The 22934-nt window shown below is 33.4% G+C and overlaps 5 protein-coding genes across 11 annotated transcripts; 3 read left to right on the top strand and 2 right to left on the bottom strand.

The window, feature by feature from the left end:
* Positions 1 to 1808: 1808 nt before the first annotated feature.
* On the top strand, positions 1809 to 13976 carry LOC105225374 (phosphatidylinositol 4-phosphate 5-kinase type-1 alpha). 5 transcript variants are annotated; one of them, XR_003845721.2, is made up of 17 exons: positions 1810 to 2203; positions 2774 to 2802; positions 2861 to 3013; positions 3093 to 3290; positions 3436 to 3578; positions 3654 to 4181; positions 5349 to 5441; positions 5503 to 5635; positions 6646 to 6733; positions 6809 to 6871; positions 6954 to 7034; positions 7130 to 7432; positions 8492 to 8660; positions 10510 to 10682; positions 10747 to 10839; positions 10913 to 12892; positions 12968 to 13976. XR_003845721.2 is itself a non-coding variant. In XM_049453115.1 (17 exons), exons 2-17 carry the CDS (start codon positions 2110 to 2112, stop codon positions 10915 to 10917), a joined length of 2346 nt encoding a protein of 781 aa, XP_049309072.1. In that variant the 5' UTR covers positions 1822 to 1926; positions 1988 to 2109; the 3' UTR covers positions 10918 to 13976. The 5 variants fall into 5 exon arrangements, 2 of the variants coding, with proteins under 2 accessions (XP_011202101.2, XP_049309072.1); XR_003845720.2 differs by having other exon boundaries at positions 12954 to 13976; XM_049453115.1 differs by having other exon boundaries at positions 1822 to 1926; positions 1988 to 2203; positions 10913 to 13976.
* A 12-nt stretch (positions 13977 to 13988) lies between these two features.
* Positions 13989 to 17301, bottom strand: LOC105225372 (ATP-dependent zinc metalloprotease YME1L). 2 transcript variants are annotated; one of them, XM_011203796.4, is made up of 10 exons: positions 16960 to 17301; positions 16377 to 16667; positions 16121 to 16316; positions 15973 to 16068; positions 15826 to 15908; positions 15400 to 15716; positions 15094 to 15323; positions 14864 to 15024; positions 14643 to 14808; positions 13989 to 14584 (listed from the first exon to the last, which is right to left on the bottom strand). In XM_011203796.4, exons 1-10 carry the CDS (start codon positions 17064 to 17066, stop codon positions 14090 to 14092), a joined length of 2142 nt encoding a protein of 713 aa, XP_011202098.1. In that variant the 5' UTR covers positions 17067 to 17301; the 3' UTR covers positions 13989 to 14089. The 2 variants fall into 2 exon arrangements, with proteins under 2 accessions (XP_011202098.1, XP_011202099.1); XM_011203797.4 differs by having other exon boundaries at positions 15400 to 15713; positions 16960 to 17299.
* Positions 17302 to 18032: 731 nt separating this feature from the next.
* On the top strand, positions 18033 to 20454 carry LOC105225370 (RNA-binding protein 28). The gene is made up of 4 exons (XM_011203794.4): positions 18033 to 18704; positions 18782 to 19380; positions 19437 to 19692; positions 19768 to 20454. The coding sequence occupies exons 1-4, from the start codon at positions 18222 to 18224 to the stop codon at positions 20371 to 20373; spliced, it is 1944 nt and encodes a 647-aa protein (XP_011202096.2). The 5' UTR covers positions 18033 to 18221; the 3' UTR covers positions 20374 to 20454.
* On the top strand, positions 20391 to 21247 carry LOC105225369 (uncharacterized). 2 transcript variants are annotated; one of them, XM_011203793.3, is made up of 4 exons: positions 20391 to 20531; positions 20612 to 20701; positions 20771 to 20849; positions 20912 to 21247. In XM_011203793.3, exons 2-4 carry the CDS (start codon positions 20643 to 20645, stop codon positions 21212 to 21214), a joined length of 441 nt encoding a protein of 146 aa, XP_011202095.1. In that variant the 5' UTR covers positions 20391 to 20531; positions 20612 to 20642; the 3' UTR covers positions 21215 to 21247. The 2 variants fall into 2 exon arrangements, with proteins under 2 accessions (XP_011202095.1, XP_049309074.1); XM_049453117.1 differs by having other exon boundaries at positions 20393 to 20531; positions 20587 to 20701.
* Positions 21248 to 21252: 5 nt separating this feature from the next.
* On the bottom strand, positions 21253 to 22410 carry LOC105225368 (NADH dehydrogenase [ubiquinone] 1 alpha subcomplex subunit 8). Its single transcript, XM_011203791.4, has 4 exons — positions 22137 to 22410; positions 21768 to 21943; positions 21595 to 21685; positions 21253 to 21536 (listed from the first exon to the last, which is right to left on the bottom strand). Exons 1-4 carry the CDS (start codon positions 22263 to 22265, stop codon positions 21405 to 21407), a joined length of 528 nt encoding a protein of 175 aa, XP_011202093.1. The 5' UTR covers positions 22266 to 22410; the 3' UTR covers positions 21253 to 21404.
* Positions 22411 to 22934: the final 524 nt, after the last annotated feature.

Raw genomic sequence — 22934 nt, 5'->3', positions numbered from 1 at the left:
TGGTATGCGAAAGCTCGCGCGCTTACCGGCCTCAACAACTTAATGTTGAATTTCGCAAAAAAATACAAAAATTTAAAACGAAATGAACTTTTCAGATTACCTATTGTTGTGTTGTTCTGTTGGTTAATTAGAAGCCCATAATGGAATCGATAATGCATTAAGTGTGTGACTTCCGACCGATCCCGGCTTCGGCCGTATTGTACGTTGAGGAGGAGCAGGTGCCCTTGCACAGGTGTAAATTAATCACATTCATATGTATGCATTGATATAATTTAAGTATATACACAAAACTTAGATACAAAATTTAATTCCGAAAAATTCATTTGAATTTATTTTGAATCTAATTAAAAATAATATTCTGAAAGAAGTCTTCCTGTAATCCTTAATCTTGTTCAATATTATTATTCGAATTACGAGTATCTAGACAGCTGTAGTGCACCTTCATGATTTATATTGCATTTTGATCTATGGGTTGAAGGAGGGGAATAACGTTTGGTGGCATAAACATTGCGAAAATGCTCCCATCTTCTGCTGCCAGTTCTGACTAATATAGATGTGAAGGAGCGTTTACAATTAGAAAATAGTTTTTCCCTTAGAAACGATTTCACTTTAAAACAATAAATTTTAGAAAAGTTTTGACAAAATCCTAAAGGTACCTGCACCTACAGAACGAATGATTCGGGAAATCATTTTTTTAAAGCAGAGTGGATTATTTGACTTCCTGATTACCAAGATTTTAAGTTTATGAGATTTAGCGAGCAACAGTGATTTGAGCAACACAAATACGTAAGTCACCACTTCTCCGGCTTTACATCTGGACGCTGTTTTCAGAACTGCGGATGTACTGCTGAATTCGAATGCCTCCTATTTTTTTGAATTTTTGAAACTATCTATCATGAGTGTAAAAACTAGCTACGTGAACGCTTCATCAAAAATTGCAACTGAAATGTTTTGCTAGTTCCATGCAACCATAAAAAATCGCGTCATTTACTAATATTAGGGATTTCCCAAATTCTGAATTATTTAAGAGCGATGCAAAATAAATCCAAACAGCTTTATTGTTCACCTTTGGGAGCTTTCTTGGCTTGTTTGCATTTTAGAATAGCCAAAGCCCAAACAAGTATGTACGAGTATGTTCACATTTCTGGGTATTCTCGTTTAAAAGTGTTCACGTTTTCGAGTGTGCGCTGTATGTTTCTTGTATATACATTTTTTAATTTTACTCGGAATTTATCCAAATCGTGAAATAAAAATTTGTATGTTTTTAGTGAGTCACAATACATTTTTTATTAAATAAATGGTTAGCAGTAAAATAATTTCTATTTATACCTAGCAATATTCCGATACTTTCATTTTGTTGTTGCTTCTCTTTTATTAAACTTTAAATATTTTGAAAAATATTGGCTGACTTTAATACTTATGTATTTCTGTTCAACTAAGAAAACTCACACAGCACTATATCAACCTTATCTTTAAAGGCAATTTTTAAATTTTGCAAAAAAGCTGAGAAATTAAAATGTACTCTAATTCAAAAATTGTAATTGACAAACACCAATAATTGTTCTAAGCATTAGATTAGAACTTAAATAAAAAAAATTGAATATTATCCTCAAACAAAAAATAGAATCGAAATAAATTCATAAACACTTTTGAGTTGGCCAAACCAAGTTATTTGTATATGAATAATATGGCAACTCTATTATCAAATTCTTTCTTTCAATTCAGTTGAGGAATTTTAGATGTCTTGCGACATGAGCAACAATCGGGGTTTTTTTGCACTTCCAGCCGTCACTATGGAAGTTTGTTCTTTCTGCCTAAAAGTATGTAAGTAGACAGTTTTTAAGCTTCCAACGGATGGCACATTTATAGTAAAAGCGTTAACTAAAGTTTTATAAATTCAAAGTGACTTTCTCTCTGCTGAAAAAAGTAAAATATTCATATGGACTAACATAGTTAATGATCTAAACAAAGTTAGAATACTTGGAAGGAGTTAAAGGCAAAACAGAAGGGTTTGGCAAAGTGCACAAGGCCAAGAGATGAAATGAACGTCTCCTCGTACCCGTTCAGTTTGTGCCTGGTGAAAGTAACTCAACCAACGACATCGGTGAAATGGCTTCTGGAGATGCTATCAACTCCTTTGACCAGGATCTATCAACCACGTCCAATACTAAAACGGCAGACAATTCAAATTTTATTAAAGGTGGTAATTTTTACATTTCAGCATTATGAGTTTTACACATGCACCCTAGGGGTGCTTACGAAATACTTTTCAATGTACTTATGTATGCATTTTTATGGTTGTGTGTTACACACGGGCGTATTAATAGGAATTCGGTGATTTTAAGCAGAAATATCTACAAATGCAAAACGAAAATAATAATTTAGAGAATTTATTATCAGATATTGTATGTGCAATAATCTAAAAGTAAGCAATAATGTACGACTAGCTAATTTAATATCTTGGAATGGCATAAAAAATCAATGAGAGTTTTTAGTACCTTGAAACACATGAATACGATGAACAAGAAATTAAATAAATCGGAATATATTCAAGCCCATATCTATTTGTGGAAAATTCCCTTTATCAAGGTGAAAGTTATTGTAGCAAATACACATTTTAATGAAACTTCTGTTTTCATAAAGACAAATTGGCTTACAAACTTTAAGTCAATATACACACATTAATATGCATATATATGAACGTTGTGTTCACAACATAAAACACTGTGATAAAATACTTGAAAGCAATTAGAAAACTGTTTTATATTCGCAGATCAAAATATTCAATCTTCAAGTTCAGATGTAAGTACATATTATTATCTAATTTAAAAAACAAAGTTTTGAAATGTAGTTGCTCTAGATTAATCAGCACCGCCAATCTCGTTATGGAAACAAAGGAGATAAGGAGCGCAAGATTGGTCATCGGCGCGTTGGAGAAGGCGGGGAGATCACCTATAAAAAAATTCAAACTAGCCAGATAATGGGCTCCATCCAGTTGGGCATTCAACACACGGTAAACATTGCTTTGAATGGCGAGAATATTTGGCAACAAATATTTATTGAGACGCAGTTAAATGAAATATTTTATTCAGGTCGGAAGCCTGGCATCTAAACCGAAACGAGATCTTCTAATGATGGACTTTTTCGAAATTGAAAGTATTACTTTTCCCCCAGAAGGATCAAGCCTTACGCCAGCCCACCACTACAGTGAATTCAGATATAAAATTTATGCGCCTATTGCATTTCGGTATTTTAGGGATTTGTTTGGTATACAACCGGATGATTTTATGGTGAGAAGACTCATATTAATTTAGTTTTATAATTAAATTATGCATATATATTTAAGTCCTATATTCCAAAGTCGAACTTTATAGTCACTCCCTTAGGCACAATATTATTAATAATAATATTTTAAATACCATTCCAAAAATTTAGATGTCCATGTGCTCAGCACCGTTGAGAGAGTTATCCAACCCTGGTGCTTCTGGTTCTATCTTTTATTTGACGGCTGATGATGAATTCATAATTAAAACTGTTCAACACAAAGAAGGAGAGTTTTTGCAAAAGCTTTTGCCTGGGTAAGACCACTATAATATACAAAAAGGTCTTTATACAAAGTCTTATCCTATTTATCTATACTATATATGCGATAGATACTACATGAATTTGAATCAAAATCCGCGTACATTGTTGCCAAAATTTTTTGGTCTTTACTGCCTACAGACAAGTACTAGTAAAAACATTCGATTGGTTGTTATGAACAATCTCTTGCCCTCATCAGTTAAAATGCATTTGAAATATGATTTAAAGGGATCGACATTCAAGAGAAAAGCTTCAAAAGGGGAACGTTCAAAAAAATCGCCGACTTATAAAGATCTTGATTTTATGGAGCATCATCCAAATGGTTTGTTTTTAGAAGCAGAAACATACAGCGCACTCATCAAAACAATTCAACGCGACTGTACAGTGCTGGAATCATTCAAAATTATGGATTATTCACTTTTAGTTGGAGTTCATAATTTGGATCAGGCGAGCAAAGAAAAGAAAAGTGAAAGTAAAAAATCAAAAGCTCCCATAGCTGAGGATTCCGATTTTGAAGACAATCCAGATGGGGATGGCGAAGCCGCCGGGGGATCAGAAGGTCGCGACAGGGAATCATCAGTGAGCATGAATCGCAATAAGTAAGTTTGCCAAATAAACTTTATGCATATATACGTGGGATTACCTTCAATTAGCAAAGTTTTATGCATTTGAAAATTTTGTGAATACTTTATGTTACAAACCAGGGCTACAACCACTACATCGGTTCGGTTCGGTGGTTCGAACCACTCAGAAAATACTTGTACCGATTCAAGGACCCTCTTATGAGTATCTCTAAATCGCAATTTGGTCCGGCTCAAATAGTTTACTTTATTTTATTAAAAGCCTTTATAATTGAGATCAAATTCATGTAAAATATATTAAAGTGTTATTATTACAAAAATGAATACATTTATTGAGATCAAATCCAAAAATAAAGTGGCATACATGAGATCAATATAACAATCTGCTATAGACAGATTCTATAGAGAGAATTTCATTTTTGTTAAGAAAATAGTTCATTAATTCTACCGATTTCTAACTATACGATTTGCTTGATTAATCAGTGTTGAAATTTATTAAAAAAATGTTTTCTGATAATTCTTCGTCTATACCAGCTCTTAGGGCTGATAAATAATAAATTTTAAAGTTGAAAACATATATATTTAATATATAAATATATCACTTAAAAACATAATTTTTCTTTAAAATTTAAGCACGACTATAAGCTGGAATAAGAATTTCACAAATTTTTCTCAATGAATCGAATCGTGCATTCTATACAACAGATTCTTTAGTACGGTTTTCATTTTTCTGTGGATTTTATGAACTTCCTTTAAGAGGTTGCATTTTTAAGCACGTCATATATTATGTCAATTAAATGTTTCATTGGTGTTTTTCATTTCAATCCGAACCGAACCATTTTCTAAAATTTTTGATATCTTCTTCAATACAATTTGTATCCGCAAATCTTATATTCTAACAGAATTCCTGATCCTAAATAATAAATTATAGTATTAGGTTGTCAAAAAAGTCTTGCGGTATTTTCGCTAGTTGGCGCTGAAAGCGCGTAGTTCTAGTTTTATTCGTCGCATCGGGTCATGCTATACCTTTTTGGAAAGCTCATTTCACGCGCTAACACGTGTTTGATTGATTGTCGTTTCTTTTAAGTCGTTCGTGAGTTATAGCCTCGCAAACATGGAGCAAAATAAAGAGAAACTAACTAACTATGGTTGCAACGATTACATATAAATTTTTTTTTTGTTTAGATCAGCAAATCGGCAACGTTTAGTAGCGCATTCTACAGCAATGGAAAGCATTCAAGCCGAGAGCGAGCCTATAGACGATGAAGACGATGTTCCGTAAGTTTAATTACTTTTATTTTAATGTCCTGGCTATGTTATTATTTTTCTCATTTATTAGACCTGGTGGAATTCCTGCCAGAAGTGAAAAAGGCGAACGTCTCCTTCTCTACATCGGTATAATTGATATATTGCAGTCTTACAGATTGAAGAAGAAACTTGAGCATACTTTCAAGAGTATTATACACGATGGGGTAAGAATTTAACATAGCAAATCACACATCTAATGGGTAATATTAAGTTTGTCTCGAAGTTTGAAAGTATGAAATTTTGAACGCGTTCTTTTCTCCCTAAGCAGCTGCTTATTCCGCCGATATCGGACCATTATAGCCATACGAACTTTCAAATTTTGGTACCAAATATTCTGTGTCTAGTTTATAATATAGCTGGACAGAAAAAGTGTTTTCTTAATAACTTCCTAGTTTGGCAGTCGAATGGAGAGAGAGGTTTTGAGATAATCGGAGTATAAACCCGCACCTACTCCTCAGTCCATTTTGGTCCCATCAGTATAGATAGAGACTACCGTCATCCTCTTCTACCAAACTTCTTCTCCACTAACGTCTAGAGGTTATCCTCTCCCGGAAGTGGCTATTGAAATCTAACCTTGTGGGAATATACCACAAGTCTTAAGGTAGTCTGATTTACTTATGTTTAGCTGGTTCAGGATAGCGCTTTGTTCATAATCTTACCTATTTCAAACTCTAAATTCCTGTATTGTTTTAGTAGAACATGCTGCTACGTCATGAGCAGCTGAAACAGAAGTGTATTAAGTCGGTCATGACCTTATAGCAGCGGTAACCCCTGCGCAGGCTGCTCTTTGTACTTCTGTTAGTTTCATGATATTATAGTGTTACTTTAGAGCTGGTTACCGTATGTCAGAATGACGGCCGTATACATCTACATAACAATATTTGGTTTAAAGCCCCAGTGAACTTCAACTGTCAAAATTTTACCCATGAAGGGTATTATAGCTTCGGTTCAGTCGAAGTTAACGTTTTTTTCTGTTTTTCTTTATTTAAAACTTTGAGTTGCATTATTGAGAATTTTAAACAATTCTGGATTGAAACCCTAAAAAGACGGAATATTTAATTTGCTTGATGAAACGAATCCAATACTAACGAGGAGTAGCAAGTAAATTATACCAAAACCGGCTTTAGAACATATAAAGCGCTCTATAATTTACATTACTTGTTTTTATTTTTAGGACACTGTATCAGTGTGCCGGCCATCATTTTATGCTCAAAGATTCCAAACCTTTATGGCCAAAACGGTATTTCGAAAAATACCTTCGTGTAAGTTATTTTTAAAATATTCGTTGAAGAATGTACATATAAAAATAAAATTGCAAATTTTTTCTGCGATCAAAGTGGATTTACCGGAAATTAAAGGAAATCATAGAAAGTTTCGTACTTTGGTAACCAGTTACATCGGTAAGTTTCTCGAATTATTTTACTCAAAAATGTAAGCAAGGTATATATTTACACATATGTTTATGCTTTTAAAAATTTGCAGCACTCAAGCACTCTCCTTCAAAAAGGAAAAGTTTATCGAAAGCAATACAGCGTTCTATTGAAAATGAGAGTGAAAATCGCTGTAAGTAAATCCATGTATATATATATATATATATATAGACATATTCGCATTGTATTTGTCCGCGACAATTGACATATCCAAACTTTTTCAAATAGCGGAATGCGCCGTCGAACATCGCCCAGCGTATCCATCGAACACTTCCGGCACTAAGGCGCACACACAATCCAGTAAGCCGTCAGGTGGACTGAAGTCTTCTGGTACTGATGTACCCACATCGACTACATCGCTCGCTTCCACAACTCCCGTTGTTCCAATGCTTGGTCCTCGATTATCCATTCAACATGCGGGCAGTGGTGCATCAAAGTCTAAGGTCCCTCCACCTGTGCCACCAAGAGGTTCACCTCGGCGGAAGAAGAGCGATGGTCATAACGAAGTCGCACGCGGTGTTTCCAATACAGGTAGATATTCCATCGGCAGCAACAACAAAAAGAATAGCATACAAACAGACATAGTGAACCATTCCGTCAAGAGCTCCTCACCAACAAAAGCAACAACATTTAAAACAATAAAAACCAAAGAAGAAAAACTACCTAAAGCAAATAATACCTTGCAAGTTATGGAGAAACCACTGCCACGATTCGGTGAGCGACGTTCACCGAGTAATGTACAAGATTGGCTGGAGTTACACGATTTATTTGACATTGATTTGCCACCGCCTTTACCTCCTCCGCCTAAACTAAACTCATTAGCTACAACTCGCAAGACATCGCGGCCCCGCAGTCCTGAATCAATGAATTCACCAACGAAAAACCGTACAATATGTCGTTCAATCGCACCCAGTGATTCAATAAAATCTACATACTCCACAGCTCGATCGGAGGTACGTTCGCATAGGTCATATCGGTATAATTTACTTCATCGCGTAGACGTGCTTCAACGCGAAAACAGTATAATGTCGCGATCTGGACGACCGTCGATTGGCTCGATTGTTTACAATTTTCCGCCTATTGAGCCAGATCCACCAGAAATCCCATTCCCACGTCCCACGGAAAACCCGAAAAGTTATCGTCGATCTCAACAAAATAGTAACAAGCATAGAAAAATATTTCAATACGCTGATATGGCTCTTCGTGATGAACGGTTCGAGGTTGAACAGGACGAAAATCTACTGCAGTCGGTTAATGCATTTGTAGAAGTTAGGAATGAAATAGAATCAAAGTTTAAGTCGCGTAAATCTCGACCACCTCCCGCTATTCCATCCAATATGCAGAATCAAAACGAAAAAGAAGAAACAAACAAGAAAAAAACTCGTTAAAACTGCAATGCAAGGAAGATCATTGGAGGTTCTCACACATAAATACAAACACAAATAGTTTTACATTACTTGCTTGTTCACTCCTCCTTTCCATTCCCAATCCATGCAAATCGCCTCATTGCGTTGTACCCTATTATCGACTCCTATCTCCAAACCCGGTTTAATTTCCATTGATTAATGCATTGTTTTCATGTATCGCTAGGCTCAACACCTTCTTGCAGTTCAACGCCTCCACCCGCGTTTGATGATATTTCTGAAGACAGTTCGAATAGAAATAGTTCGTCCTTCGGTAGAAAATCGCAATACTCTCACGAGCGTAAAATGAATGTCGGTCCAGCATATCGGGGCTCTCAAAAGGACGATATTGTCAGGTAATCTTAATAAAAATCATAGTTAACGTATTCTTGCACTAGTTTAATTTTGCATGCAAAATTTTTATTATTATCACTAAGATTGGATTTACATAATTACTGGCGAATTACTATGAGTTATATAAAAAGTTACGGTCAAAGTACATTTTTAATTTAGTAATTTTTGCAAGTGTAAATGTAGTTAAGTTCTTTGAGACTCTTGAACGGGAACTATTGCCTCCTTTAGACCAAATTCTCAAAATAAACGGAAAAATAAATAAAAATAAAAATCAAACATACCCGCCGTAGCGCATGGGTTAATGTAGTAATTATAATTATATTCTTATTTTAGGCAACAAAATATACAATGTTAGTATGTGTTAGTACAATGTTAGTTTTATAATAAGAGGTTATCTTTATAGGACTGTTTAGATACGTGCAAAACATTTTACAAATAAGGATCATAAAGTTACTCAAAAATTGCGAAACGAATGAAAGAGTCAGCGTAAAATAGCCGAACTAATTTCACCTTTTCAGCCAACCAAACCGCATTCCAGGGCAGGAGGGTCATATAAAACGACAGAAATATACATAGGTTGACCCTATGAAAATAATATCAACGCCTGACTACATTTGCAATAGTTTTCTCTTACTATTCAGCGCAGATTCTTAGTTAAACAAATTTTTATTGCAGATCATGTCAATAAGTCGGAATCTTGACTAATGGACCTATAGAAACCAAGACTTATTGTTTGCAAAATCTCGCGAAGGCTGTTCGAAACGACAAAAGTGGCAAAGAGTGTCTTAGTCGAACGAAAAGGCATCAAATTTAGTGGGAAATATTGGGAAAAACTTTATAAGACTTCTTAGAACTTTTTTAATATAATTGGCGATTTAAAACCTGCAGGTAAATGCATTATAGTCTAGACGTGTTTTTCTTGGTCTGGCATTGGGACAATATTTTTTATTAAAGAAAATGGGGGCAAATACTTTTAGGTCCAAGTTGGAAATACTTTTCAAATGGGTATATCAGCAAGATAATACCCCAAAATTCCTTGCGGTCTGGCAAAGAACTATTCTTCGGACAACGGATTTAAAATGATCTTTTGGTCTGCGCAATCACCAGAATTAATCGCACTTAACCTATAGAAAATTTGTGGAAATAAGACAAGGTCGGAAAGTAGTCCATATGCATAAAAAACAATGCACGTTATTGCGAATATATGACATTTTGCCAAATGTTAACTATTCAATTTCTTTTAAACATAATTTCTTAGTTTAAAAATCTATTTTGATTTGATTCTCTTTCCGTTTACAAATGAGGTCAAATTTCATTAGCAATAAAAATTAAGATAATAAAAGATTTAGTACATATTCGAATTAATTCGTTGTAATAATTTAGCTATTTTTGTCTATCACGCCATGAACAAAAGTTCTCTAACTTTACCTTAGATTACTAACCTTAACAAGAATACTTTCGAAATTTCATGACTTCTTCTAACCTTTCTCAAGCAATCGTGTTTTGATAAAACATTATTCCTAACTGAAAAAATAATCTTGATGCAGAGCAATGACTTTAGAAGTATTTTGTCAAATTTCTGGAGGGTCGTAAATTTATGAAAAAGTACCATCGGAGATCATTGGCTTTGGAGAAAAGTCGTGGGTTAGAGAAACTTTTTAACTTTAATCGGACATCGTACAATTATTTCAATAGTTTTATTTTCAAAATATGTTTTGTTGTGAAATAGTAAAATTTTTTCATATAGTGATGTGCATTATATTGTTTCGCACTTCATTTGTTTGGTTAGTTTTAGAAAGCTCATACAAAAGCGCACCTTTACAACATCATTTATTTTATGTACAATTTTAGCATTTCTGAAATACACTTAGACACATATTTGGCTGTAGATACTTCATCCAGTAGTCAATATGGATCTCGTGGAGGATTGGCGTGGACACCACCAGCTTCTGGAGAGGGATCAACACCGACTTGGACAGAAGGAACCCCAAGCTTTACAGATTCCAGCTCCAGTGGTGATATTGGTAAGCGACATACATTAAGTTAGATGCATATTTCTGTTTATATTAATTTTCAATTTCTTGACAGAGAACTTCTCCCCAATTAACACATCAAAAACTGACCGACATAAAGCAACTGTGGAAGACACACTAAACTCCCTTTCATCGGAAATGATTCGATGTTAGTTTACACATACTCATATTAATCATACATACATATAAATTACTATACCTTTTCCATGCATTACCTTCAGATTAACTAAATAAGTAATTCTGGACTGAAGGAACTTTTACATTTGTGACAAATAACCACAAGGAGATACAATACTCGAGCGTGGGATTGTGTACCAGCAGAAGTACTTATGTTGATTTGTACTTAGAGAGCTAACCAATTCTTTAAAGAACATACGTTATTACATACATATGTTATTATTAAGGTTTACTAACCTTACACTTCAAGGATGCCAGTGATTACAAAATAAGTTCATAGCAGTACTACATACAAACTTACACAGATATATAAATATATGCTAAAATCCTAAATACAAATATATAATACAAATTGTGAACTGACGCGGATAGGGTTAAAATGTTTAAAACGCATATACACACAAATAATAAAAACACTAAAACTTATTACCCGTTCATAAATCCATATGTGCTACATCTTGTGTAACTCCCCTAATCTTTCACACTATTATTTTTTATCAATTTGTCTACTCTGCCCTTTCCTCTAATGTATAGATAAATGGAAATGCAATAACATTAAACTGATTTTGTATTAGAGCAATTCGCTTGTGTGTACATGCATACATACATATCCCAATAAATCTCCACAATTGAGACTCCATTTCATTGAAAGAGTTAGTATGTAAACTAACATATAAACACCATACAACATATCCGTAAGGACGGCATGAACGATCCAAATACACAAGAGTTTCGGTTATATTTGGTAATATGGCCTTAAGGAATTCACAGAAACTTTAACAGAAATTTCTGCTAGAGTTATTGGATAGTTAACTAGTAACTTAACCGATATTTGGGTTGCTGTGATGGATAGGTATGTGTACATTCACAAATGTAATACTCTTATACAAAATTGTTTAAACAAAAATGTATGTACATAAATACATCAAAATCTTCACATATAGTTCATATGTACTATATGTAATTGTATATATATATCATACAATATAGTCATAATATCTAAGAAAACAATATGCTAAATACCTACAAAACTAAATTCAGTTAAAAGCTTAAAATTCTATATATACTTGATCATACATATGTATATCCTGTTTAAACATTATATATATATTTAACTATTTTGGATTCTCTAAAGGTAACAAAATATACATATGAATAAAGCATACATTATACGAGCAATACATACAAATGGAAAGGTTAATTAAAACATTATGATCAATAACTTAAAGTTCATTATGCAAGCGTTGTACAAGTATTGTATTTCTTTTAATTGACTAATCAATGTGTATACAAAAATTGTCGAATTCATTATTGCGTTAAAATATCCTACTTAATACTTAATAAATTAGCTATTGTTACAAATATATAAGTATTTACAAAGATGTATGTACATATATGCCTAAATTATAAATATTTATTATTAAGAGTTTGAAAATGTTTAATTATCTTATTAAAGTAAATTGAATCCAAACTAAAGTTCGGCAATTAGAATTACTCTAAGTGGATTCGTTCAAAACCATAACCGTATTGGTTAACAGAGCGCATTAGTCCAGCTCTAGCATATTGATAATTTAACATGTAACCCCATGAAAGTGACAACTCCAGGACTTCAGTTATATTTAATATAACATATGAATACTTAGGGTTGTCATCAATTCACTTTAAAAGTAAGCGAAGAAAAATTTTCTGAAAAAAGCGCCGTTTTTATTTTATATTATAATGTCGTATTGCCGTGATTGATTTAGAGGAGTTTGGAAAAAATGTAAGTGAAATTTATGAGCTTCTCAAAAAACATAATAATGTAATTCGAGAGGTTTGTTCTATTGACGGGTTTTCACAAGCGTCTGCAGTTGATAAAAGACAGGGAAGTGGTCGTCCTCGCGTGGTGCGAACCTATTAAACCATAAAACTGTTCGCGAAGGCATTCACAAAAATCCTCTAAAAAAAAAAGAAAATGATGTGAAGGGAAATGGGTATAATGAGCCTCCCAGCCAACCAATCATCTTTTGACATCGCGCATACTAGTAAGTAAATTAGGCTCAACAGACGGATTTTTGAGTGGCACGGGTTCAACGGTCCTGATAGCTTCTTTTTTACAGATAAAAAATTGGTCACTGTTGAAGAAGTTTTTAATAAGCAAAACAACAAAATCTACGCAAAGACTTCCAAAAACTAAAAAAATTTAAAAGGGTTAAATATTATGCTCTATCACAAAAGGTAAAAATCACACACATGGCTTAAACGCAATATTCCTGATTTCATAGCTGCAGATGATTGACCGTCTGGAAGCCAATCGGAATAAAGAATTGGATAACATGGGCTTTCGAATACTCCACATAAATTTGAAGAATCTCAAAAAAACTTTGGTGCGAAGCAATAGAAATTGTACGTGCTGCTATTGATCAATGGTCGAATCGTTTGAGTGCTTATGTGAAAGCAAAAGATGACCATTTGGAATAATATTTTGAACGTCATTCATTAATATATGAATTATGCAATAAAATTAATTTTTTTTAAACATGTATTAATATTTTATTTTTTTATAACTTGTTACATAATTTATGGCAAGAGTAAGTGCTGTCTTAAATTGTTGCCTAATCGCGATTTGAATCAATTATTAAAATGTTGCCATAATGTGTCGTCGTGGATTTCGAAAAGTGGGGAATTGAGGATCTTGAAGTCAAAAAGCCGGGAAATTCCGACAGGTAATGGTTTACTTTTGAACAAATGCTATAAATTTTATCATTCGTAAAACCAAACCAAAAAGTAAACTAAAAAGTAGCGGTTAGAAAAGAAAATTTAAGTTTTTTTGCCTTTGTCTAATTCGTGCTCTATCATTTGGTTATCTGTTGAAAATAAAGCTTTTTTTTTATTGAAATATCAACATAGTTTAGCGTACTTTTAATTATTATTTTTTTCTTGTTACTCCAATTTTAAAATTAATAAATGTTTTCCCCGACATATTTATTATACCCTTTTCAGGGAATAAAAAGTATCTGCTGCTGCAGATTAGTTGGATCCTAACTGATCCAAATTAAATGTACCGTAAATTTTTAATATTACACATACATATATAAAACTGCCTAAATTTAAGTTAATGAATTTAAAAAATATTACAGCTCTTATTTATAAATGTTTAGCCAGGCTTAACAGCTTAAGTCTTTATTTACCATTTTTTGTTAAAAGTTTTACCAAATATTTTTAATTTTAATATAATGCAGCTAATGCGAATCATTCATTATAGCTTTTATATCTTCCGCGTCAAGAGTTTCGTACTTTAGTAACGCCTCGGCTAATGCCTTATGTTCTTTCGTATGTTTCCTTAATATTGCCTTAGCGCGCTCGTAACTTTCATTTAAAATTCGCTTTATCTCGGCATCAACTATTTCTACCGTATTTGGGCCTAATGATTCCGCTGCAACAAGTCCTTTTGCATTGTCAAATGTGCGAAGCCCCACCTTCTCCGACATACCCCAGTCTTTGACCATATGCGTTGCGATGGAAGTAGCTTGCTTTAAGTCACTGCTCGCCCCGGATGTGATTTTTTCCACACCAAAAACTAACTCTTCCGCTGCTCTTCCTCCCATCATTGTATCCATCATGGCTAGAAGTTGAGCTTTAGTCACATGGTAACGCTCCTTTTCAGGAATGTATGCAGTGTGACCAAGTGAAGGACCTCTTGGCATTATTGTAACCTTATGCAATGGGTGTGATTCCTAATTAAATACATAAAGTGTTAATCAGTATTTCGAAAATCAACATGAACTCAATCACCTTAGTATAATAAGCAACAATAGCGTGACCACCTTCGTGGTACGCTGTGATAAGGTTTGCCTCTTCATCAGGTAACCGGGCCTTTCTTTCGGGACCCATTAAAACTTTGTCCCGTGCACTTTCCAAATGTTTCATTGTTACGGTTTCGGCCCCATCTATAGCGGCTCTATTAGATAACAATTAAATATTTTCTGGTCTTAAAAACAAAATATTTAATTTACCTTAAAGCTGCTTGGTTTATCATATTCTCCAAATCTGCACCTGTAAAACCAGATGTACCTCGAGCCAACATATCCAAATCAATTTCGTCATGAAGAATTTTTGCTAAATAAAGTGAAAGGATTTCCTTTCGACCAGTAAAGTCTGGGGTGGATACCACAACCTAAAATGAAGATACCGTAATTAAGAATTTTACAGAACCGCTATATCACTTAAGGTTATACAACATTACCTCAACATCAAATCGTCCTGGCCGCAATAAGGCTTGGTCAAGATCATCTCGCCTATTTGTGGCGCCTAATACGATTACACCTGCATTTTGGTGGAAACCGTCCATTTCTGCCAACAATTGATTAATGGTTTGGTTGGCATATGGATGTAAAACTGAATTCGTTCGTTTTGCTCCAACTGAATCGATTTCATCGATAAAAATCACACAAGGGGCACGCTGCTTTGCTGCTTCTAAAATGTTTGTAAACAATTTGCTGATATACCTATATATAATATAAATATATTTAAATATAAAAACTATACGTACTAAATAGATCGCGTACACGTCTTGCTCCCTGGCCAACGAGTACTTCATCAAATTCAGGACCAGCAGCATGGAAGAATGGAACGTTTGCCTCGCCAGCCACCGCACGGGCAAGTAGTGTTTTGCCAGTACCAGGAGGTCCAACTAATAGCACACCTTTTGGCAATTTACCCCCCAAATTGGAAAACTTTTCAGGACTTTTAAGAAATTCCACGACCTCTTTTAACTCTTGTTTCGCTTCATCACATCCCTTAACATCATCAAATGTCACATGAATTTCTTCTGGATCTACTTCTACTTGGTTGCCCAGTTGTATTCTACTTTCATATTAACATGAGAGATACGTAGAGATTAGATTAATTGGTGAGAGCATTAAGTTAGCATTATAAAAACGTATATAAATTAAAAGAACACTTGTATATTGCATACCTAAACATAGAACCATTTGAGGACGAAAACAAACTTAGAAATATTCCAATGAAGACAACTATTACTAATAGTTGTTGAAAAACCTTTGAAAACAAATTTTTAATATAAAAATACATTTTTTATATGAATCAATCCTGAAGCACTTACTTTAAGGTATTTCATAGTTTTCCCCGATTTAGGTGACTCATCGGAGTTTGTAGCAGCCAAATACCCTTCGGCAAAGGCTATTTTAATATTATCCACCTGCAAAAATTTTTAAATAAAATAATAAAAACGCAAAAACCAAATTTCATACTTCATTTTTCTTTTGTCCTTGTTCACTACTTTTTTGAAGCAATTTTTTTAATGTTTCCGCTTGTACTTGAGACATTTCCGCATCAATTTTTTGTGAGCTTCCGCCGAAAGCTGTTTTTAATCTAGAAAATATTGTAGGATTCCTTTTCATCTCTGCATCAATAGAGCGATCCGTTTTGAAATGTCGAACAAAACCTCTAAAAAATGACACATTTTTAACGTTTTTTCACTCTTAATATGCAATAATTTCTACATACATTTGTTGGCCAAATAATGGGACAAGTAACTTTGAATTCATCTGTCCAGATGCACTAAAAGTGATATCAATCAAGTGTTTGGCACGCTTTCGCATGGGTAAGCCGATATCCACACTTACACAAATACCATTCGAGGTAATAGTGGTTTTCGTTCTTGATAGTACATCATTTATCCGTTGTGGGTTGAAGAATGAACGAGAGCAGGCATTGTGTTCCATTATTCGTTTAATATTACGGGGAGACTTGTTTACAAGCTGTGATAAGTCTCTCATCAAATCAAATTGGTAAGGTCTATAACAATAAATGGTTGTTGTTATTGTAAAAAGATTTAATTTTTTTTTTGAGGAGGTGTTAATATAAAGGAATTTAAATTTGCAACATTGGGATCATTGGGATCTCGTAGAGAACTGTTATTTTAAAGACATGCTTTTTTATCTTATGTGAATGATGAATGATGAGCTTATCATATTTCTAAATATTATGCATGTTCTATATCCTTTTCGTTTGCGTAAACTATATAGTAACTATATAAAAAATATTCATGTAGTTTTCAACGATCCGGAAAATTTACTGGCTTGGTTACCTTGTTTCCGCCGTTCTCCTTTCACCAGCTGTTCTTGTCCTTGCAATATAGCGATTATGTGTGGGCTTTCGCCCCAGGCTTCCCAAATGTGTATATGCACAAAACATTATTAACTTCCTTTAAATACAATATTTTCTTTTACCAAAAGGCAAACGAAACAAGGCAGGTTTTACGCGATGACAACCAAAATGTCATAATCAAAATTGACCACACAGAATCGCGGGCTGATGGCTGCAAACATCTCTGTCTTAATCAAAAAGTGGTGTTAAACGCGTTCTAATTATTACGAGGTGTAATTATTTGATTTATGTCTCAATTTGTTGATGCTTGATAAGCAACAACGTACTAAAATTTGGAATAATTTTGCATTTGCTTCTTTTAGAAATTAAAATCATTTCTCGACAGTAATGACACACAAAATGTCAAATTTTTTGGGGTATCTACGTAAAATATTTATGTAATAAATAAATTTAGGAGAATAATATTTTTTTTTAACAATATTAGTAAGCTTAATGCAAAATAACGTAACAACATTTTCGGAAATTTACAGTGGCATGAATGAAAGACGAAATAAAATGGAACATGAGTGAAACAAAATTTTAATATTGGTTAAAACTGGTTTATATGTGACCGCAGAACCTGAAAATGTTGAACATATGTAATATTATGTATGTAATTTGAAGTAGTGAAGCGTAATCCATAAGACACTCAATTTTGAATTTTTTGATGATACGTTATTTTGCATTTCAGGTGACGATATATAAATATATAATTATGTTCGAAATATTTGTACCGAATGCAAGTATCTTCGTAATAGCCTAGCACATTGTATATTAATAACAAGGTTTAAATTTTAGATTGTTAGTTGCAAAGAAAAAATATTTTATTCATTTTACGAATATGTACAATAATTTAAATAACAAGGAAACCTTTAAACGGTGCAATTGCGTTTGTTTTGAACTTCAACTAACAAAATTTTATTTTCCATTTGGCACAGAAAAATGTAAAAATCGTTTACATCATAGGAAATATTGTCACCCACCCCAATTCAACACAGGAAAAAATGTTATCATTTGACAAACAGCCTTAATACAGGCTATAACACCAAAAGTGTTGTAACACATATAACACAGATGGCGCTACGTACTGTATGGTCAACCCACGTGTGTCAATACACTTATTATTTATTGTCAAATGTTTTGTTTTTATTAGCAGCTCTTAAAGTAATTCGAATTAAATATTTGCGGTATTTCTAATAAGTTATGGAGTTAACTAATTCAATTCAAAATGAGAACAGTTTCATCGATAAAGAAGAAACAAATAGAAAGCGCCGAAATCCATTCAATACACAACTACGTAAAGATGATAAGGAACGCCGACAGAAGAAGAAAGCTCGAATCATTGCGAGAAATATAAGTTATAAAGTAAAAGAAGATGCCTTACTTAAACATTTTAGTCAATGGGGTAATGTGGAGGAACTTAATCTTCTGAAGCGTTCTGATGGAAAATTAGTAGGTTGTGCATTTGTACAGTACAGTAGAGTAAACCAAGCTTCTAAGGCTATCTTAAAAGGAAATAACATGAAATTCCTCGGACGGCCACTGTATATCGATTGGGCATTGGGTAAAGATGAATATACAAATAAAAAGAATGGTCAAAATTCAGGAGAACCAGATGAAAAGAAACCTAAAATAGAACTAAAGGAAGAAAACGAAAAAGAATCACGAGACTCTTCTAATGATGAGGTATTTTTATGTGGAATTATAATTTTGTTTCTAAATCGAGTTGGATGCTGTTTTATTACATATATATTTAAATTAAGTCCGAAAATGCTGAAGATGAGCTGGTTGATGATGTACAAGAAAGTCACGAGGATGATGATCACAGGACAGCAGATGATAATACGGATTCAGATGACAAGTCCAAATCAAAATTAAAAATTAAACAGGTGGACAAAGAAAAACACAAATCGAATGATGTGCAAAATGGTTGTACGATATTTGTAAAAAATGTCAACTTCGATGCAGTGGATACTGATGTACGTAAAGTATTTCGCAAATTCGGTCCCCTTTATTATGCAATTATTAACCGAGAACCGATATCGGGTCACTCCAAGGGTACAGCCTTTGTAAAGTTTAAGAATAAAGAATCCGCTGATCTTTGTTTACAATCCGGTGGTGAACTTTATTTGATGGACCAACTCCTTGAAATATATCCAGCGTTAAGCAAGAATGAAATTCAAAACCAAGAAAAGTTCAAATCAAATAAAGAAGTTGCAAAGGACTCACGTAACTTATATTTAGCCAGAGAAGGGCTTATTATGGCTAATAGCAAGTCTGCTGAAGGGGTATCTGCATCCGACATGACTAAGCGACACAAACTGGAGCAAATAAAAACTCAAGTGTTAAAAAATCTTAACCGGTAAGCATAAACATTTCTAAAAGCATATTTAAATATTCATTAAATTTTGTTTACAGGTTTGTTTCAAGAAATCGCCTTTCTATTCATAATTTACCTCTTAATTTTGATAACGAAAAGCTGAAGAAAATGGCTATGACTTATACGGGATACAGACCGCATGAATGCAGAGTAATGCGAGAAAATAAAATTACACCTGAACATCCAAAAGGGAAATCAAAAGGCTTTGGATTTATGTCATTCAGCACTCATCAAGAAGCATTGGCAGCCTTGAGAAAGCTTAACAACAATCCATCAATATTTGGAACTCAACATGTGGGTATTACTTTTCCATTTTGTTGTATAAAATAAATTGAATCTAAAATTTTGTTTACATATTTTTTTTTGTAGCGCCCGATTGTAGCTTTCAGTATTGAAGATAGAACAGTAGAAAAAATAAAGGAGAAACGTAAAGAAAAATCCAAACTAAACAATCCAACTTTCAAAGAAAAGTTAGAAAAACGAAAAGAAACGCGAAACCTGAAAAGACAAGGAAAATTAAATCAAAATAAACAAATACCACAAAGTGACGATAAGGCGAAACTAAAGAAACATATAAAAAAACTAGAAGAATCGCGTACTGCACCTCAAACTAGTGTGAAAGATAATGAAACAGATGTGTTAGACGATTTCGTTGGTACAGCAGCAAAACCTGGTTCTAACATCCGTTTGCGATCAAATAAAAAAATTGCTGAACAGGCACAGGACCATCGAAAAAATGTAAAAGCAAATAAACGTAAAGAGAAAGCCAAAAAAATTCGCCAAATTCATTTGGCTGAGCGAAACGAGGTTGAGAGGCCAAAACAAGGGAAAAAAGAAGAATACGACGATTTAGAACATTTGGTGAAAAAATATAAACGCATGATAGACAGTCAAGCTAACGTGGGAAGTAGCAGAGAATATCAAGAGAAACCCGACAAAGTCGTACCAAAAAGGACAAAATGGTATTTAGAATAGTATGTGGGCGTTTAGTGGTTTAATATGTATATATATATACATAAATAGATCCTTTGTTAAATAAAATTAAATTTGGAATAACACTGTTGTTTTTCGACCTTGAAACTTTACTCGCACAACTATTAAAGCGACGTCTTTTAAGACAGGTATACATACATGTAAGTACATCTACCTGCTTTTTTCATATAAAAGCTATAGTTCATAGAGATTTAGAGACATTCTCACAAGCACATTATAGACCGACTGACTCAACATTTGATATTGTAAAAATGGCGCCGAGAGTATACTTTGAATTTGTTGTACTCCGTATGACATATGATTCTCATCTGTAAGTATCATTTTATGACACAAAGACAATTTAACGGGCATTAATTAAAATTCATTCAATTCACCACAGCCACCCGAATAAACCACGTATTAGTTTCACACATAGGAAGCATTCACCTAGTGCGTCGCTAATAGAAGCACGAGATTGGGTATAGTATATTGTATATACAAAGTACAAATTCTCCATAAACTAATAATAATTTATTTATAGTTTGATCTAGTAATGGCCCGGGAAAGGTCGAAATTACCACAAGGTTCAAAACTTAGATATACAGAGTGGCGAATTATTTCAGGTGATGCTAAATTGTTTTACGTTGAAGGATACCTCTACGATAAAATACTTGTGTTTATGGGAGAAGAGTCAAACTATTGGATGTTCTATGAAAATGTACAACGTCCTCGAAGAATTGAGGGCAGTGGCCGACTACCATTGACATATTGTGCATGCTGTTTAAAAAGCCAATATAAAACCGTTTTAGATACAATAAAGAATTGTTTATCTAGAAAGGGATAAAATAAAATTATACCAGTTACATAGTAAAAGGGACTGTGCTAGTTAATTAATTATTGAATTATATTTTTTTCCATATATGACATATTTCCTTTCTCAATAACAATCAAATATGCATTAATCTGAGAATTCACTATTTACACACCGTATTTTTACTAAGACTGACGCAGTGATATATAACAGTGATTGTAGTTTATTCCAACCAATGGAAACGAGATCCATATTTGGCTGGAGGCTTGGGGTAATCATCTGGCAGACCAGGTGTAGCATCAGGATATTCCTTCTTTATAGCTTTAGGTGGAGCTTCACGTTCAGTGGAGTGAATCTATAAATAAAACAGAATGGAATTAATAATTTTAACTTTATGTAAATAAACGTTTTACCTTTGCTCGAGTAAAGTAGCCATATTCAGGACGATCAATACCTAAATTATCGGATACGCATTTATCAAAAACACCTTGTGTTTTTCGGCAACTGTAATAAAATATAACGGAAACGTAAAATATAAAAGCGATTACAGTAAACAGCAATAAATTATAATCATCACATAACTTACTGTCCAAAAGCCATATTGCCGCTGCTTTTGTCTAAACAAGTTGCATATTGAAGGAACTCTTCATGGCAAGTCTTTTTTACTTTCCGGAAAAAGTCCAAAGCGCAGCTAGTTACTGCTTTGCCTTCATTAATGCATGCCCGGGGGTCATCTAACTCTTGTCGACATAGCATAAATTCCTATAATAAAATTTGTTTATCATTTATCAGCTGGGTACAAAACAGATGTTCCGACACAAACACGTTGAGGTTAGAGCTCTTGGTAAAAATTATATAACTAAATGTTAGTGAACTAAAATTCCAAAATAATTATTTTAAACAACAATAAGAAAAATATTATCATTATTTTATTATTAATTACTTCGCCACTTACATTATTCTGATTTTCACAATGTTTCCCTAAATGAAATGCACCAGCTCGAAGGGCCGAAGTGGACAAATTCAACTCTTGCACTGTTAACTCTTCATCAGTGGGCAACGTGATATCATTAGTAATTACCATATTGCCTCTAGATTGTTATTATATCTTTGCTGAGCAAAATGCCACTACAGGACCAAAAGCGGCAAATATTTATTATTTTGCTATATCGATAACTTAGAAGTTTGCAAAACAATTCACTAAGAGTCTGAGATATGTGCATATGTTATTTTTCGATAACGTATTGATGTTATGGCTTATAAGTTGGTTACACTATACAATTATTATTTATAGCTGGTTTGATAGATAGATACGAGGTATGACAATTAAGTAATGAGACTGATTCCATAAAAACTGTATATTTGAAAATTATTCGGGGAAACTTTAGTATACGATCCCACGATTTCAGGGTTAAAAGTGGTATGGTTGGATAGAGCTGATGCTCCAGATTAAGAAAATATATAATTGTTGCCGCCGCAAACTTATAGTTTTCGAGATATTTGCATTTAAAGTTGAAAATTTTGCAAATTTTATCTTGCAATTTCTCGATTGCTAGTAATTATTTAATTCATATTATGCACTTTTTATGCACTTATACTTCATTACATTGTTTCTACATATTTTTTTTCCTGTAATTATTTAGTTATTAACATAAAATAAGCATTTGATATTTTACACAATTTTCATTCCATGCACAATAACAAAAGTATTCCGTGTTTACAGATATTAAGTGTTGCCATAATTACACATTTA

The sequence above is a fragment of the Bactrocera dorsalis genome, chromosome 3 (assembly GCF_023373825.1).
Source record: "Bactrocera dorsalis isolate Fly_Bdor chromosome 3, ASM2337382v1, whole genome shotgun sequence".
Classification (NCBI taxonomy): domain Eukaryota; kingdom Metazoa; phylum Arthropoda; class Insecta; order Diptera; family Tephritidae; genus Bactrocera; species Bactrocera dorsalis.
This window is presented reverse-complemented; position numbering and strand designations above follow the sequence as displayed.

Bases quoted from the DNA above. Each gene is read 5' to 3' on its own strand.
- LOC105225374 (XM_011203799.4), top strand. From the start codon at position 2,110: ATGGCTTCTGGAGATGCTATCAACTCCTTTGACCAGGATCTATCAACC. The intron at 2,204-2,773 runs GTAATTTTTACA...TTATATTCGCAG, and splicing joins TTCAAATTTTATTAAAGGTG to ATCAAAATATTCAATCTTCA. The intron at 3,579-3,653 runs GTAAGACCACTA...TATATGCGATAG, and splicing joins TTGCAAAAGCTTTTGCCTGG to ATACTACATGAATTTGAATC.
- LOC105225372 (XM_011203796.4), bottom strand. From the start codon at position 17,066: ATGTTTTGTGCATATACACATTTGGGAAGCCTGGGGCGAAAGCCCACA. The intron at 16,317-16,376 runs GTATGTAGAAAT...GTCATTTTTTAG, and splicing joins CCATTATTTGGCCAACAAAT to AGGTTTTGTTCGACATTTCA. The intron at 15,324-15,399 runs GTACGTATAGTT...CAAACATTTTAG, and splicing joins ACGTGTACGCGATCTATTTA to AAGCAGCAAAGCAGCGTGCC.
- LOC105225370 (XM_011203794.4), top strand. From the start codon at position 18,222: ATGGAGTTAACTAATTCAATTCAAAATGAGAACAGTTTCATCGATAAA. The intron at 18,705-18,781 runs GTATTTTTATGT...ATTTAAATTAAG, and splicing joins GAGACTCTTCTAATGATGAG to TCCGAAAATGCTGAAGATGA. The intron at 19,381-19,436 runs GTAAGCATAAAC...TTTTGTTTACAG, and splicing joins GTGTTAAAAAATCTTAACCG to GTTTGTTTCAAGAAATCGCC.
- LOC105225369 (XM_011203793.3), top strand. From the start codon at position 20,643: ATGGCGCCGAGAGTATACTTTGAATTTGTTGTACTCCGTATGACATAT. The intron at 20,702-20,770 runs GTAAGTATCATT...AATTCACCACAG, and splicing joins ATGACATATGATTCTCATCT to CCACCCGAATAAACCACGTA. The intron at 20,850-20,911 runs GTATAGTATATT...ATTTATTTATAG, and splicing joins TAATAGAAGCACGAGATTGG to TTTGATCTAGTAATGGCCCG.
- LOC105225368 (XM_011203791.4), bottom strand. From the start codon at position 22,265: ATGGTAATTACTAATGATATCACGTTGCCCACTGATGAAGAGTTAACA. The intron at 21,686-21,767 runs GTAAGTTATGTG...ATTTTATTACAG, and splicing joins GGCAATATGGCTTTTGGACA to TTGCCGAAAAACACAAGGTG. The intron at 21,537-21,594 runs GTAAAACGTTTA...TTTTATTTATAG, and splicing joins GCTACTTTACTCGAGCAAAG to ATTCACTCCACTGAACGTGA.